The 17585-nt window shown below is 35.5% G+C and overlaps 1 protein-coding gene across 1 annotated transcript; it reads left to right on the top strand.

Moving 5' to 3' along the window:
* The first annotated feature begins 1958 nt into the window (after positions 1-1958).
* On the top strand, positions 1959-13754 carry LOC129247691 (U-actitoxin-Avd3q-like). Its single transcript, XM_054886931.1, has 2 exons — positions 1959-2685; positions 13391-13754. The coding sequence occupies exons 1-2, from the start codon at positions 2544-2546 to the stop codon at positions 13576-13578; spliced, it is 330 nt and encodes a 109-aa protein (XP_054742906.1). The 5' UTR covers positions 1959-2543; the 3' UTR covers positions 13579-13754.
* The last annotated feature ends 3831 nt before the right edge of the window (positions 13755-17585 follow it).

Here is a 17585-nt window from a genome sequence, read left to right as displayed (position 1 = left end):
TTTTACTTATTTTATTTATTTGTACTATATTTTATTTGTTTTTATTATTTTAATTTCTTTTTTAGCTTTTTATTTATTTATGTCAATTCTTTTGTTTTATTTTTTAAAGTTAATTTTTTTTATATTTTTAGTTTTTATAAGGGGGAACACCACTCTGAACGCGTGAAAATTAAGTGATTTTCATGAATTTTTTTTTTATAAGTAGGGATGATTTTTGAGGATCGGACAAATTATAATTTATTTAACATATATTCAACTATACTGACACAAATTTTTATTATAAAATATTAAAAATTACAATTGTTATTAATATTAATGCAATGACGTCGTAAAAAACTGATGCACCCTGGTGGCCACGATAGAGCGGTGAAAAATCGTCTGAAAGCAAAAAGCCAAACAAATTCTTAATCTATACATCAATGGCTATCGTCGTACGCGGCGGTTTTTTTTAATTTTTTTTTTTGAGAAAATGGTGCGGGTTTGAAAAAATGAGTTTATGTTTTTACCCTTTTTTTGTTTTCGGCCTGAAAAAATATTAATTTTTGTGGGAAATCGAATTTTTAAAAACGGTTATGTACGACTGTAGCCAATACATGTACGAAAATTAAAAAAAAATTAAAAACGATTGATAAGTCTTCGAGAAATCGAGGCCACCGTGTTCAGAAAAGTCTGTTTGAGAAAAATGCGTTTAAAATGTTCATTGGCCGTTGTAACTCACTACCTGCACTTATTGTATTGGGCATAACATCGTTTATTTTCAAGATTTTAAGTTATAATTTTTTTTACATATTTTTAAATAAGAAAATGCAAAATGCAAAAACAAAAAAATCGGTTTTTTTGAAAAATCACAATGGTGTTCCCCCTTAAGCCATTTTTATTTGCTGTTTTTCCGAAAATCTAATGGATGTTGCGTAAATATTTATAATAAAAACAAAATCTACTTTTTGGGAATTTTAATAAATTGTTAATACAACAAGCGAACACTTCCTATAAGAAAACATAGCTCAAAAGAAATTGCAGGAAAAAAAGTCGTGAAAAAATAATAAATTCCTACAGAATCGTGGCGTTCGCCATGCCGCCAGTTAAGATAAATATTATTGCTTTACATACAATATTGCAGTAAAGCAATAGAAGAAAACAAAAAAAGGGCGGTCTAAGCAAAAAGATATAACTACAAAGGAAATAGTTAGCACACAGATACATTAGGATGGTTAAAAAAAAAATATTTTCTTGATGTGAACCCACAAACATTTTTTTCCTAATGTGCCAACTAAATTCGTTCTATGGCCAAAGAAATGCCAATTTTTTTTATTTAATTTTTCTTTTATTATTTTATTTTATTTTTTTGTACTATATCTTATTTCATTTTATTTTGACTTGTAGTTTTTTATAATTTTTTTTATTACATTTCATTTGTTTTCATTCCATTTTTATTTTTATTTTTTTAGCTTTTATTTATTTCATTTTTTATACTATATTTTATTTGTTATTATTATTTTTTTTTTTTTTAGCTTTTTATATATTTACGTCAATTTTTTTTTTAAGTTACTTTTTTTTATATTTTTAGTTTTTATTAATTTTTTATTACATTTATTTAAATTTATTATATTTTTTTTTTCTTCTCTTTATTAATTTAATTTTTATAGTTTTTTGTGTTTTTGTTTTTCGATTGTTACAGCAACAAACGAGCGATATTCACATCATTTTCAGGGAAGCAATTACCGTTCACCCACTTTTGGGCGTGTATGACGCAGCTCCACTGTGCGTTTGTATATTTATACCCGTACATATGTACGTGGGCCGATGCAATTCCGCAAATATTCATTAAAAAAAAAAACTATTTCCATATTTCCGTGTTTTCCGTATCCAACGTACGTGCGATGCTCGTTATCATAACTGAGCAACCAACTTGAAATGTCTCTACTGACGTGTGTCATTTGATATTTCAAAAAAAAAAATAGAAATTAAAAATTATAAACCAAAACTCTGCCAACAGAACGTAGAGCAAGAAAATGCAGCACTTGTGTTACTCATTCCATAATTAGCATAACTCAACAACAGACACTTGACTGTCGTAGGCAGCTACGGTGCGCAGAAACGTGGAAAAGTAAATATAAACAAATCTAAACAAATAATTTTTAAAAAACAAAATACCTACAACAAATAGAGAACAATTTTAATATTCATAATTGCAAAGTATTGTCGCGGCTGTTGCATGTCGTGGCGTGGACGAATTGAACTGCTGCGATGCAATCACCTTATCGCAGTCACTTCGATGGTGGGTCAAAGAAAGTGTTGAGTGTTGAGAATTGATGCAATTCGTGAACGCAGTGTCGAAATGCCGAGTTGTACTAGTACCGGTGCAGCTACGCCGAAACGTTAAATGATTGATTCAAAAAGGCAGAACTCGAGTTGTGTGCGCAATTATTCGCAAAGATTCTCGATTCCGTGACGGTTCCTATTAAAGCAAAGTCGGCGGCTTGAATTGAAAATCACCAAGAAAGAACATAAAAAAATAAAAAAAGTTTCAAATAAAAATAAAAATGTCAAATAACAATGCGCTAAGCTTTGAAAAGTTTGGATTTTTGCAGCTACGGAGCGTCGTGCTCTTGCTACTTCTACTATTACTCCTCTTTTCAGCGCAAGAGATCAACGCCGATAGCAGTTATGCCGTTAACCGATCGGGTATGTAGTGATGAACACTCTCTAATGCAAAAAAGAAAAAACAAATTTTAACAAATTGAGGGGAACAGTGTAGACTTGTTTATGAGAACTAATCTTTTTAATCAACATTCAATATTTAGCCTTCTGCTTCGACACATAATTTGGGCGCTTTTCTAAATTAACAAATGGGCCATATAAAGGGTTTTTCAATTGGCGCGGGTCGATTTTGGCGCCCTGTGGCAGCCATTTTGTTTTAGTGACATCTGTCAAATCTTTTGTTTATTATTCAGTTGTTTATGCCAAATCATCATGGCAAGTTACACGATTGAATAGCACGTTCAAATGCTAAAACTTTATTATCAAAATGAGTGTTCATGAAGGCAAACGTTGCGCGCATTGCGCCCATTTTTCGGTAGACGTGGTGGCCCTTCCAATTTCTTATGGCCCATATTGAACCATATGGACTTAGACGACCTGTGGTTCCAGCAGGACGGCGCTACGTGCCACACAGCAAACGCCATTTTATTCCATTTCAACCTCTACCCGCCCTTATTGAAAAACCCTTTATAATACACCCTGTGGTAAAATGATTGCACATCCTAGTTTCTGATATGCAGTTGTATAGCTTATTCAATTTTAGTATAAGAAAGAGTAAGTTTTAATATGCTGAAAAATCGCCTTGATTTTTTATAATTTTTTCTTACAAATTCTATATAACGAATGCACTTTTCGCTTTTTTTATATGAAGAAAATGCTCAACAGCGACAGGGAAAAAATGATAAAAAATAAAGGCGATTTTCAGCAACTTCACACTTACTCTTTGTTACACTAAAATCTAAAAAGCTATAAAACTGTTTACCTAAAAATCTTTCTTGCATTCCTATAACTAAAAACCGTGAAATTAGAGTGAAAAGTTTGTGGAATTTTTCTAGAATTTGCATAAAATTTAAAAATTGTATTTACTGTATGGATTTTTAACGTTTTTTTTTTTAACAATGAGCTATACTTTCATACTAAAATACTGAACATTCAAAAAAACAAAAAAAAAATCAAATTAGTCTAAATACGTCAAAATGTTGTTGTGATGCATGATTCAATTATTAAAGGTTTGCTCACTAGTGACATTCGATTTTTGACACTCCCTTACAAAAGGTTGCATTTAAGAAGGTGCTTAAAATGGAAAAAATTAAATCTTTTTTGGTAAAAATGGTAGAAAAAAAGTATTTTGTTACTTAAATGGAAACAAACTGCGAACGGTTAAAAAAATAAATTTCAATTAATATTTGAATGAAAATAATGGTATAGATAGAAGTTATTAGCGGAAATTGCCAAGTCTAATATTAAAACAAGAAATTATTTCACATAATCCAAGGTTTTGTTTTGTGAATTAATTTTTAAATTTAAAACCGATCGCGAAGTTTCGGCAATATGAAACTATTTTGTTAAAAATAAATAAATAATTGGCTCGTACAATTCTGTTAAGTGTTTCGACGAGAACCCCATATTTTTCACAAAAGTTGAGTTTGCAACAATTTCTTTGAGTTCCTTATCGCATAAATCAGCTTCTTTTTTTTAATTAGTGGTTGGCCTAGGTCTTGCAAAATTTTGTTCACTTTATCGAATTTCAAAGAATGATCAATGTTCTTTATTTCGAAATTTTCACCCTCCGAATCGTCAAAAGAATCTATAGAGCTATCTGATGTCTCATTTTCTGCACTTTGAGTAGGACTGAAAAACGAAACGTGGCGATTTCCTCTAGCGGAGTCAGCAATTTTAAACGTTTTATTAACTTTCACATTAAAAATTGAAGTGTTTTTATTCATAAGTTATCGTTATAAATTCATTCAATAGTCCTTTAAGGTTAAAAATAGCAATAAAAGAAAAAAAATTTGGACAGTATGTAAATATCTAACGAAATGCACATTATACAAGCAAACATCCATTCACTCTGAAAAGAAATAATTTTCAATCGAAATTCAAATCTTGTTTGCAACAGCAGACTACAATAGTTTATTTACAGTATGTGACATATTATTTTCCAATGTGATAATGTAAGCGATAGTAATTAAATAATTACTCGAAGAATATTGAATAAATATTACAGCTCACCTCGTGTTCTGACAATGTTCACCTAGTGCGATCGCAGTAGTTTTCGCACCCTGATATAATTCTTTGCGACACATTTTACAAACATATTGACCAATATATTTTTCAAATTTATCATTCCACTTAGATGTCACCAAAAATAAATTGCATCGGACACAATTATGGCCTTTTTTCATAAACTGATTACAGCCTTCGCTCGGTCGAACCATAATTATAATAACATTGAAATATGCAAATATGCTTTGTCACCAGTCACCAGTGAACAAGCAACGCCTTCAACTGCAGGAAAGCAGATTTAAATCCTAGCGCAAATATTTTATACAATATTAATAAAACAAATAAATAAATATCTAATATAAAGATTTTATGAGATAATTTGTAGAATACTTTGCAAAAATCTATGTAAATGCCAGGGACTTGATGTCCAATCGACTTGCTGAGAACGCTGTAATGCAGCATTCACTAAAAATACCGAGACTGGGCACAGTGGATCGTTCAATGGCGTAATTGCACGAAATTAGGTTCTTAATAGCATTTGTGTGTACATCTTTTCTTTGGAAATGGTTTCAAAAAGTATGATGAGAACTTAAAAAATGGTCGTTAATCACCTTCTTCATTCTAATTGCCGCTTTTAAAAATTGTGCATATATTTTTAAGTTGCCAATTATCTATGAAAATTCCAGAACATAATGATTTATTTAAAATTATTTTTAAAGGAGAAATATCTGCCCAAGTTTTTGTTTTTAGAAATATTACAGCCAGCCGATTGATCGGAGGGTTTTAAGTTTAAAATGACAATGCCGGACTATTCATATTTATGTACTATATCTGAAATTCAAAAATTTTCCCGAAAGATGGCGTCATAAGAACATTCTATTTATAAAAAGTTGTGTTACTTTTTAACAGAGTGTGATGTATGTATGCAAATACGAGAATGCGCAAAATTCTTTTTTCGTTTACTCAATTGTGTTTACAGTTATTTGTTATTTTTGACTTGCCGCTCGCATATGAAAAAATGTGTAAAATAAAATAAACAAAAGCCCAAAAGCTTTTTTTTTTAATAACTCCATCATTTATTGTTTCTGTTAATTAACATTTACAATATTTGAAAACTTATTTTAAAATACTTTTTATTCAATCGTAACATATTTAAAAAATATATATAAAGCGTTTTTCAGTAAGAGCGCTTCAACTTTTTTTTGAATAAAGACAAACGGTTTGACTTTTTTAACTAATTTTTTTTTATTATATAGTTTGAACATATACATTTAAGTATGAAATTCGATTTCTTTTGCATGACCACCGCGTGCACGTTTTACGAAGTCCAATCGTTGAACCCAATTTTCGACCACTCTTTTGCATAAATCGGCCGAAATTCCAGCAATTTCGCGTTCAATATTGGCTCTGAGCTCACAAATCGTCGCCGGCTTATTACTGTAGACCAATGACTTCACATAACCCCAAAGAAAATAGTCTAGAGGCGTCAAATCACACGAGCGCGGCGGCCATTCGACCGGTCCATTTCTGGAAATAATGCGCTCATCGAACTTACTCTTCAACAAATCAATTGTAGCGTGTGCTGTGTGGCTTGCAGCCCCGTCCTGTTGAAACCACATGTCGTCTAAGTCCATACCATTCAATTGCGGCTAAAAATAATCGTTTATCATGTCGCGGTATCGATTTTCATTCACACTAACGTGGCGATCGTTCTCGTCAACGAAAAAATATGGGCCAATTACGCCGCCAGCATGTAAACCGCACCAAACAGTGATTTTTTCGGGATGCAACGGTGCCTCATGAATCACGTGTGGATTGCTTTCTGCCCAGTAACGCATATTTTACTTGTTGACAAAGCCATTGAGCCAAAAGTGAGCTTCATCACTGAAGATGATTTTTTGGAAAAGATCTGGATCATTTTCGAGTTGATCTTCAACCCAGGATGTAGGCCAAGATCTTTTCGCAAAATTCGCCACAATGACGACACAGAAAGGCCCAATTGTTGAGAACGTCGTGTGAGTGACACATTTGCGTCTTCTTGAACTGAAGCCCTGGCGGCAGCAATATTTTCAACACTTCGTGCACTTCTGGCTCTCACTGGCACCGGAACATTATGTAGCGAAAACGTAGATACAATTTTTTTCACTAGACGGTCGATTGTCGAACGGGATGGCTTGTTAAATGGACCGTAAAATGGCCGTAATGCTCTTAAAGTAGCAGCAACAGAACGATTATTTTCATAAAAAATTTGCACAATTTCCAATCGTTGCTCAAGTGTGTAGCGTTCCATGATGAAATGTATACTAATGAAGTTTACAAATGACAAGCGAAAAATAAAAAATATTGCGTCGTTCGCCCTCCCTATCGGAAAAAGTTGAAGCGCACCTATTGAAAAACGCTTTATTAGTCTGGGGAAAAAAATGCTTTATTTTCTCGGTCAATGCCTGTAGTGATCGATATCTCGTAAAGTATCGATCAAACAATTTTACAGTTTGTGCGCATTGTCGAGGTGACATTTCACACTAAAAAAATTCGTTTTCGATCGTTAAAGATCGACAATAAAATAGTTTAAAATCATTTGCGCAAAAAATTGTATGCGAAAATAATGGACTTATTTTCCCTACAACTAACTTTCTTATGATTAACTTCCATCCAGTGATGCATCCGCCAACAAATATATAGGGTGGTTATAAAAAAAAATGAATCAATATTTTTTCAAACTTTTTATTTTATTTTGAAGATTGAACATTGTCATTTATGAATGCAAAATAATATCGTTCAAATGACTGCCACGACTGGCTTTACAGTAGGCCATTCGATCAACCCAATTTTTAAGCACATTTTCGATTGTTTGGGCTCCAATTTCATGAATGGCAACTTCGATTTCGTGCTTTAAAGCATCAATCGTCTCTGGATGGTTCGCATAGAATTTTTCCTTAACGGCTCCCCACAAAAAAATAGTCAAACGGGCTTAAATCACAGCTCCGAGGCGGCCGATTGATATCGGAGTTTCGGCTGATTATTCGGTTTTCAAAAACGGTAGCCAAAAGTTCGAGTGTAACTTTGGCAGTGTGACAAGTTGCACCGTCCTGTTGAGACCAAATGTCGTCCATGTCATCCTCTTCAATTTTTGGAAACAACTCGTTGAGCATGTCACGGTAACGCACGCCATTTACTGTAACCGCGGCTCCTCGCTCATTTTCGAAAAAAATGGCCCGATGATGCCGCCAGACCAAAAACCGCACCAAACAGTGACTCGTTGTGGATGCATTTGCTTCTCTACAGTAACGTGTGGATTTTCTGAGCCCCAAATCCGACAATTTTGCTTATTGACGTAGCGACCGATGTGAAAATCAGAAAAGAAGAAGAAGACTCACCACTTTGGAAATAGGTTTTCAATATTTCCCAATTTTGTTCAAGCGTATAGCGTCCCATTTCGTAAATGTCAAATCTTTAAGTAAATTATGAACACATTTGACATGTCATTTGTGTTACCATTCTCAAAAAAATAGGTGGTTCAAAAAGCAAATGCTATATGACCCGCCCTGTATAAGGTCAATATGTAGAGTAATTCGAGCTGGTTTTTCTTTTAAGCCTCTTACGACGATTGACTTCTCTCAGTGATGCCTCCCGTATTGCCAAAGTGTTTGGGTGCACGAATGATCTCTTTTTTATAGCGGGTTGCTGTGTTTTTTCCTCTTTAACCGTCGCTGTTTTGAAATCCCTGTGGATTTGAGCATTGGAGACATACCATGGGTAATTTATTATCATCCTGAGTACTTTAAACTGAAATCTTTGTAGTATTTCGATATTTGAGTTGGCTGCGAAATCGCATAGCTGGATATCGTACGTCCAAATGAGATTGAGAATGGCCTTATAAATACAAGAGAGTTTTGTTATGTAGCGACAATTGTGACTTTTTGTTTAGTTGTCAGTAGAGAGTAGTAAGTTTTAACTCATAAGCTTTTCTTTTCATGAGAATGTGAGCTTTCCAAGTTACTTTTGAGGTCATATGAATACTTAAATTCTTAGTTTCGTTGGTTGGTGGGATCTCGATGCCATTGAGCTTGACTGGGGGACAACATTCACCTCAAGTTGTAATTGTTACTATAACCGATTTAGTCTCATTCGCTGTAATTCGCCAATTTTGTAGCCATTGGGCGAGGCATTTTTGCAATTTTAAAGATGCATTGTTCGCGACTTTTTTACAGCTAGAGCTGCCTTATCATCGGCAAATCTTCCGATCAAGGCACCTAATGAGGCAGGCAGATCATGCGTTAATAACAGGTATAATATGGGATCTAGGACGGAGCCTTGAGGCACACCAGCATTTATTTTGTAGATATTGGTTATTTTATCGCCTTGTTTGGAAAAAAGTGTATATCCGCATAATTAGTTTTCTTAAAGATCAACTATTTTCATAATAAGTTTCAATCATTTTAGCGCTTTGTTTTATCGTGTAAAATTGTACATCTGTCTACTTGGCAAATGTGAGAGATGACGTTAAAAAGGTACTAGGAATTATCCATTACTGACATCTAGGCGTCACGTTTGAAATGCCCTTTACTTATTTTGAAGACCTACCAAAATCTTTATTTTCAGACAGTACTAAAAAGTTGAAGGAAAGCCTGGAAAAGTATAAAGGTATAGAGGTAAAAGGAGATGTTGATGTCATGACATAACAAAAGATAGAATTGATTTCGTTCGCAACTATAAAAACTCGAGAGTCTGAGAAAAGTGCACTTAGTAGTTTCTTTAATACAACTGATTTTATAACAGAGTGATCGGAAATAGTGCTAGGTTAGGGGTGAATTCAAATTCTTGGGTTTGAAAATCGTCTTTTGTTAGTTTCATGTAGGCCATAATGTGAAACTTAACGTGACATCTGAAAGTTACGTGACATATTTTCCCTTAATAATGAATAAAAATAGGTTCATGTAAATTTTAATTTTAGTACTAAATACAAAAAGCGACGCATTCAAGCGTATTTTCTTTTATTTATATGATCCGGCATAACACATGGGCTGAAAAATCCCGCGCCTAACAAAGAAAACACGTTTTTTTTTTTGTTCAAAATTAATTTATTCATCAACGCAATTTCCACCAAGAACAACGCAATCATTCCAGCGCCGCTCTAACATTTCAATATCATTTTTTGTAGAACGATTTTTCTTTTGCCTCAAAACAGGCCTCAGTTTTAGCGATAACTTCTTCATTCAAGTGAAATTTCTTACCGGCGAGCATTTTTTTTCAGCTCTACGAATAGCCAGTAATAGCTGGTGGTACCGGTGGATGTGGAAGCAATTCGAAGTTCAATTCAATCAGTTTTAATTGAATTGTGACTGCACCCACTTTGGACAGAGCTTTCTCATAGTAAAATGCTCATGCAATATGAAGCCAAGACGTTCGTTTGATATCTTTACGATGTCAGCTAATTCACGCAACTTCACTTTTCGATCATTCAAAACGATATTGGGGTTTTTTTGATGTTTTCTGGTGTTACCGCCTCATTTGGACGTCCACTGCGTTGTGCATCATCCCAGTCTCTACGACCTCGTTTGAAGTTAGCAAACCTCCATTTCAAGTCATTGCTACGCTTGAACTATTTTTCCCCATCTTGAGGCAGTGTAAAATTGAAACACGAAGTTCTTTTCGATCCATTGTTTAGAAAATAAGAAAAGTAGCGTCACTCTTAGTACAATAACTCGCTAACTACTTAATAGAATATCATGAACTTTTAACAACTGTAATTTTAACGATAGTACATTCTGTCAAAAAAGTACCGGGAGTTGTTCAATAAACCGCAAAATAAATATTTAATCATCAAAATTGATTTCGTCACCTTCGACATAGACTCCATTCGAAGCAATAAAGCACATATGCCAACGATTAGTCCAGTCATCAAAGCACCTTTTAAATGCGTTTGAAGAGATCTTCGTCAGCTCCTTCAGCGAATCCTCCTTAATGGCATCTATCGTCTCAATGCGGCTTCCGCGGAGTGGCAACTTAAGTTGTGGAAAAAGTCGCAGGGGCCTAAGTCCGGTGATGATATTTGTCGAGTTTTTGGTCAAAAAAATGTTCACAATATGGGCCTTGTGAGACGGTACGTTATTATGGTGCAAGATCCATGCGTTTTCTTTCCACAATCTGGGCCGTTCCCTACGCATATTCTCTCTCAAACGTCGCATACCTTCCAAATAATATTATTTATTTACCGTAGAACCATTTGGCACGAACTCCGAGTGCACAACACCATGATCCGGACCAGCATAAAAAAACGACTAGCATAACTTTTACTTTTGACCGACTTTGACGTGGTTTTTTGGGTTTCGGCTCATGTGGATAACGCTGTTCAGCCGGCTGAGGACTGGTTTGCATGTCAAACTCACATACCCACGTCTCTTCACCTGTTATGATGCGATGGATAAACGTTGGATACGAATTCACTTTCTCAAGCATACGTTCAGCCACCTTCTTCTGATGAATTTCTTGAAAGAAATTCAACTCTCTTGGAAAGAGTTGAGCAACCACGCGTGTAAAATGTTGCGAATTTGATTCACGAGAGACGCTTAGGTCACGATCTACTTCCCTCAAACTCAAATGATGGTTTTCCAGCACCATTTCCTTGACTTTGTCGACGTTTTCATCCGTTGGAAGACGTTGATGGGCGGCCAGATCGGGGTAAATATTCCACGCACTTCTCCCTGCCCCCTGCAAAAGTCTTATACCACTTGTAGACCCGTGTTTTTTATAAAGCACACTCGCCATGGCGCACCAACCCAGGCGGCCGCCGTAGCCGAATGGGTTGGTGCGTGATTACCATTCGGAATTCACAAAGAGAACGTTGGTTCGAATCCCGGTGAAACCAAAATTAATAAAAACATTTTTCTGCTACGAAAAAGCTCTTCTTAAAAATATCTACCGTTCGGAGTCGGCTTGAAGCTGTAGGTCCCTCCATTTGTGGAACAACATCAAGACGCACGCCACAAATAGGAGGAGGAGCTCGGCCAAACACCCAAAAAGGGTGTACGCGCCAATTATATATATACTATATATATATACCTATATATATACAGTGAGGGGCAAACTCCATTCCCTATTTTTTTTTTCATATTATGTGAAAAATATACAACAGATTTAAGTTTAATCGGTTTTGTTAACTAATGTTAATCGATAGAATTCGATTACACTATGTGTGAAATATGATGTCACGCAAATGTTTGCCTTTTTCTTTAACGCAAAGTTGAGCTCGTTTTTTTGCATTTTCCATGACTTTTTTTAATGTATCTGGTCCTATGGCTGCAATTTCTTGTCGAATATTTTCTTTTAAAACTGTAAGTGTCTTCGGCTGGTTAGTGTAAACCTTTCCCTTCAACTATCCCCACAGAAAAAAGTCGGGAGCAGTTAAGTCAGGTGAACGCGGCGGCCAGTCAAAATCACCTTTTTTTGACACTAATCGACTTGGAAACATTTCGTTCAATAAATAAGTAGTCAGGCGAGCTGTATGGATTCAATTGTTGCACAGTTTGAATCTTGTACGGAAACAACTTCAAATCGATCCGTAAAATACGTCGCATTGACCTTTTACTGATGCCCAAAGCCTGAGCACCGCGTTCAGTCGAAAGATTTGGATTTTCCTGTAAAAGCTCCTGTGCAATGGTGATATTGATGTTTGATCTAGCTCTGCGGTGTATAATTGGACGTGGCACATTACTGAGAATACCAGTAGATTTAAATTTAGCATATAATGCACGAATTGTCTTAGGATCAGGTGCTTTTTTCCGAGGAAATTTTGCACGAAACGCGCGTTGAGTCAGAATAATTGAGTTCTGATTCTTAATGTAAAGTTCGACGATTTCAGAACGTTCGACAGGTGTATACTGTGACATGGTTAGAATTCTACTGACGTCTACTTTTTAAAATGTCATACTTTAAGCCGCATTTACGTCTACGTCAAAAATTATGGCCAGTTTACATTAGGGAATCGAGTTTGCCCCACCCTGTATATATACTCGCCATGGGCTTTCTGAAACATTTTCAACGATTCGGCACACGAAATCCCGTTCAAAACACAAAATTTAAGTCAAATTCTTTGTTGGATATTTTGATCCATAGTGAAAATCGCAAAGCACACCTGCGGTTGGCTGATATAATTAAATGCCAAAAACAAACTATTGACGCTCAAACTCTGCAACACTATAGAGGTCAGTTGTACCAACAATCCAGCAAAACAAATTTAGACATTTGTGTAACGCGCGCCTTTTAAATGAACACATCCCGATATTTTTTTGACAGAATGTACTAACAGAAAAAGAGGTGAATGCTATAAAACTAGTGTCATCTATGTGTTAGGCCCGATACTTTTCAGCTCATTTGTTAGTTTTGGCATCTCTAATTTAACCTAAACTAGACACCGTCATTTCGTTTGGAATGGATGCCGGCATAAATCAGACAAGTGCATCATCCATTCCCACCCTCGTTAATGGTTTTGAACTATCCCACAAAGCCGTGCAGTGATCTGGCCCTATCTACATAAGCGCGCAAGCTATCTTGATTTTCGGCTCTTGGATTTTTATAGAAAATGTAATAAAGAAAATAATAATTTTAATTGTTTTTCTTTCAGTTGCCGCCTGCAAAATGCCTCGCATTCCACTCCTCTGTGACAGCAAACTACTTCGCTATGCCTACAACGCAGCCACCGGCAAGTGTGTGAGTCTCTACACCAACAACTGTGGCACAAATGCGATGTCAAAGCATTTCCTCACCTTCGAGGAATGTCGACGTGATCGCATGAAAATACTGCGTTATTAAAGGACGAATAATTATTATATTTACTTCCAAGTTTAAATAATTATTAAAAATAAAGAATTCAGATGAATACCAGTTGAATAATTTTCAGATTTTCGCTTTTTATAAGCATATGGAAGACCGACATATGTACACACATACATAGTTGTATGTGCGCGCATAGTCACTTTTTGTACATATATTTTTTAACATTATTTTAAATTATATTTTAAATAAATGCGAATAAGTTATTTGTGTACTTTTTTCTTATTTGTTATTCAAGGTAAGTGAATTGGTGTCGAAAAATTAGTATTACTTTTCAATTGATTTTTGATTTTACTGAGAATATTCTAATGAAATAAAATATGCTTATGTACATACATACATACAACATTAAAAGTCCAATATAATTATACATATGTATGTATGCATGTATTGTACATATGTGTAATATCTTATTATATTCAATCGAATGAACAAGTTTGATGCGTACTGTATAAACGTTTGCAGCGAGCTATGAATTGAAGCTAGTGGTTTGTGTCCGAAATATTGATATGAAATATTTTCTATTCGTACTGTACCCGACTGGGGAATGATGAAATGTTTTGTGTATTGTGTACGAAATGATACAGTGAAACTTTGGTAACAACCTCCACATATCTTGCAGGATATTCGAAATGAACGATTCTGATAGATATATTTTATTTACGAATAATTCGGAAATCGTTAAAAATTAGCCAAAAATCGTAAATTCTGTCTTAAAACCATCGTATGACAAATTTTTTGTCAATTTCTTATGAAGCGACGAGATCAGCGTAAATAATCAATAAAATATTTGAATAATTATTTTACTATTGCAAATAAAAAAATGATTTTGAGTGAAATAAATCTTTATTTGACGAGATGATAACAGCGATAACGTGGCTAAAGAACAACAAAGCCGTGGGAGCCGAAGGGCTGCCGGCTGAACTATTTTTTAACATATGGCGGCGAGAAGCTGGTAAAGTGCATGCATCAACTGCTATGCATGGTCGGATGAAAGCTTGCCTGCCGGATGCAATTTAAGTGTGCTCTGCCCAATCCACAAGAAGGGTGATCCCGCAATCTGTGCCAATTATTGCGGGATTAGTCTTCTAAATACCGCCTATAAGGACCTCATTGAACCTCATCAGTGTGGCTTTAGACCTGAAAAGTCTACCATCGAACAGATATTCACAATACGCCAAGTCTTGAAAAAGACCCATAAAAGGAGAATCGACACAGATCATCTTTTCGTCGACTTCAATGCTGCATTCGGCAGTACGAAAAGGAGTTATCTACGTGCCGCGATGACTGAATTTGGTATCCCTGCAAAACTAATACGGTTACAGACGTGCCACAATATCAGCAGTGCCATTAGAATTGGGAAGGACCTCTACAGGGTGACTCGCTGTCTTGTGACTTCTTCAGCCTGATGTTGAAGAGGATCGTACGAACCGCAGAACTTAATCGCTCAGGCACAATTTTTTATAGGAGCTATTAGGTCCGCCTTTTTCAAACTGGTTGAAGAAGCAAAGCGAATGGGTCTGGTGATGAACGAGGACAAGAACCAAACGAAATACCACCTATCATCAAAGAAACAGTCGGCGCACTCGCGTATCGGCATCCATTTCACTGTTGACAGTTATAACTTCGAGGTTGTAAAAGACTTCGATTATGTAGGAACCAGCACTAACACCGTTTAAAATATCAGCCCTGAAATCCAACGGAGAATCTCTCTTGCCAACAATTGCTACTTTGAATTAAGTGAGTAACTGAGTAATAAAATCCTCTCTCTACGAACGAAACTAACACTCTACAAAGCTCTCATCATGCCCGTCCTAACGTATGGCGCAGAAGCGTGGACGATGACAACATCTGATGCGACGCTTGGAGCGTTTGAGAGAAAGATTATGCGCAAGATGGCGCAGGCGATAGAAAAATCCGCTTTACGACGTCATAGACATAGCGCAGTGAATAAAGATCCAGCGGCTACGTTGACTGGATCATGTCGTCCGAATGGATACAAACGTTACGACTGTGAAAGTTTTCGGTGAGGTATCAGCTGGTGGCATCAGATGAAGAGGAAGGCCTCCTATGCGTTGGAAAGATGACGTGGAGAAAGGCTTTGCTTCACTTGTTGTGTCCAACTGGCGCCGGTTAGCACGAGAAAAAAATCACGTAAGCGATAACCGCTTATCAACGCCAATCAAGAAGAAGAAGAAGTTTTCCATCTGCTCAACAAGAAGTTTTCTATTCTACCTCCCTATTTTTACGAGAACAGTTTCATTCTACATAGCGTCCCCTTTCTGTGTTAACCTCGTAACTTCATTTTTTTCGAAATTGAGATTTTTAGTGAAAACACTCCTTCGCACTCCTGTTACGTAAAACAAAATATACAATGTTCATAATGATTATAGAATTTTTCTCAGAGCGTTTCGATTTCTCTCGCACCTACATGTTCGAATTCAAAAACCTCGTATCTACTATAAGTATCGTAACAAATAAGTTATAAATTTTCATAGAAGTTAAGTAACTCTAAACATTTTTATCGATTTACTGAAAATTATGATTTTGTAGATACGAGGTCAACACAGAAAGGGGACGATATAGTAGTGCAGTTGCTACAAGTTGTTTTTCTATTTTCAACTAAAATACCCCGATCTTTCTGAAGTACCCTGTAGTTGGGGAAATCCAGTCCCATTTATGTGCATATGTATGTGTGTGCCAATACCCACCTAGTCATATGCAAGTATATACATATCGCACCCTAAATACAAAAGGGTCACAACTCAAAATTTTCCACACTCGAGCTTGACTTGTTTACAGTAGCACAGAAAACAAACTATGTGACATATTACGCTGAAATTTGCCATGTAAGCTTATAACAGTCCTACCAAAAAACAAAAAATTTATTTTTGCCATATGTCATCCGCGGACCGTTTTATTGATAACGTCTCGTTCATATTTGAGCAGAAGTACATTTTGAGTTGTGACCCTTTTGTATTTAGGGTACGATATGTGTAAATTTGTAAATTAAGTTATGAACTTTTTAACTGCGTTTTGTCTACAATTGACGCTTCAAATTAACACAACCACTATAATTCGAAATTGGCAGGCCTAATTATTTTTGTGCTGATAATATTTACATTGGTTCAGTAAGAAGTTTAGTCATGGAATGTTGAATAGAAGTGCATTCATACATACATATATACATTAGGGTGGCTCACCAAAACAAGTTGTGGTTTTTTATGGGAATTATAAACTTTGTTATGCTTTATGTTTTGAGACTTTTCCCAAAATATTTCGAAGAATACTTAGGTTGAAGATTTAGACTTAGATTCAAGTCAGCTGGTCCGATTTGCAAATGCCTCCAAAAACAGAAGGTGTATTTTTCAGTCAAGCGCTTAATTGATGGCCACTTTCTTCTAGAATGGATGAGTTTCAACATCCCTCAACGCTGTCTTTGGAATAATGAACTATTTTTTTTAAAACAAGTTAGAAGTAGTTATGACCAGAAGACCAGGCAGTAAGACAAGTGCTGCAGATGAAGGAGTTAAAAAGAGGACCAATAAAACCACAAAAAACATAGACGGCATGCAATGCAGAAGCGTGAATGAAAAGACGACTCAGGATGGTGTAACCGGAGATATCGCACAAGAAGAGCCGACCAGAAGTAGGATAAGGCTAAGCAAAAGAAGATTATTCTCCAGTTCTCCAGAATATGCTCCAGTTTATAGAACCTTAAGAGAACTGAATTCCTTCTCAAATTCTTTAACTTTTCATTTATTTACGTCTAATAATATTCTTAAGGGGGTAGTATGGTATTTATTTTTTTTTTTTTTCATTTTCACGCGGCCGAAAATCTTTAAACGCGTTTTTCTCACACTTGCCTTTTTTACGGTCGGTGTCCACTGTAGATTCATATCTACTGCACCGATTCTTTTCAAATTTGATTTTTTTGTTTCTTTACTTTATTCACGAGGTAATGACGTCGAGTTTTTTTTTTTTAA

This window comes from Anastrepha obliqua, chromosome 5 (assembly GCF_027943255.1).
Source record: "Anastrepha obliqua isolate idAnaObli1 chromosome 5, idAnaObli1_1.0, whole genome shotgun sequence".
Classification (NCBI taxonomy): domain Eukaryota; kingdom Metazoa; phylum Arthropoda; class Insecta; order Diptera; family Tephritidae; genus Anastrepha; species Anastrepha obliqua.
Note: the sequence above shows the minus strand (reverse complement) of the source record. Positions and strands in the feature narration are given on the sequence as shown.

Bases quoted from the DNA above. Each gene is read 5' to 3' on its own strand.
- LOC129247691 (XM_054886931.1), top strand. From the start codon at position 2,544: ATGTCAAATAACAATGCGCTAAGCTTTGAAAAGTTTGGATTTTTGCAG. The intron at 2,686-13,390 runs GTATGTAGTGAT...TTTTTCTTTCAG, and splicing joins TTATGCCGTTAACCGATCGG to TTGCCGCCTGCAAAATGCCT.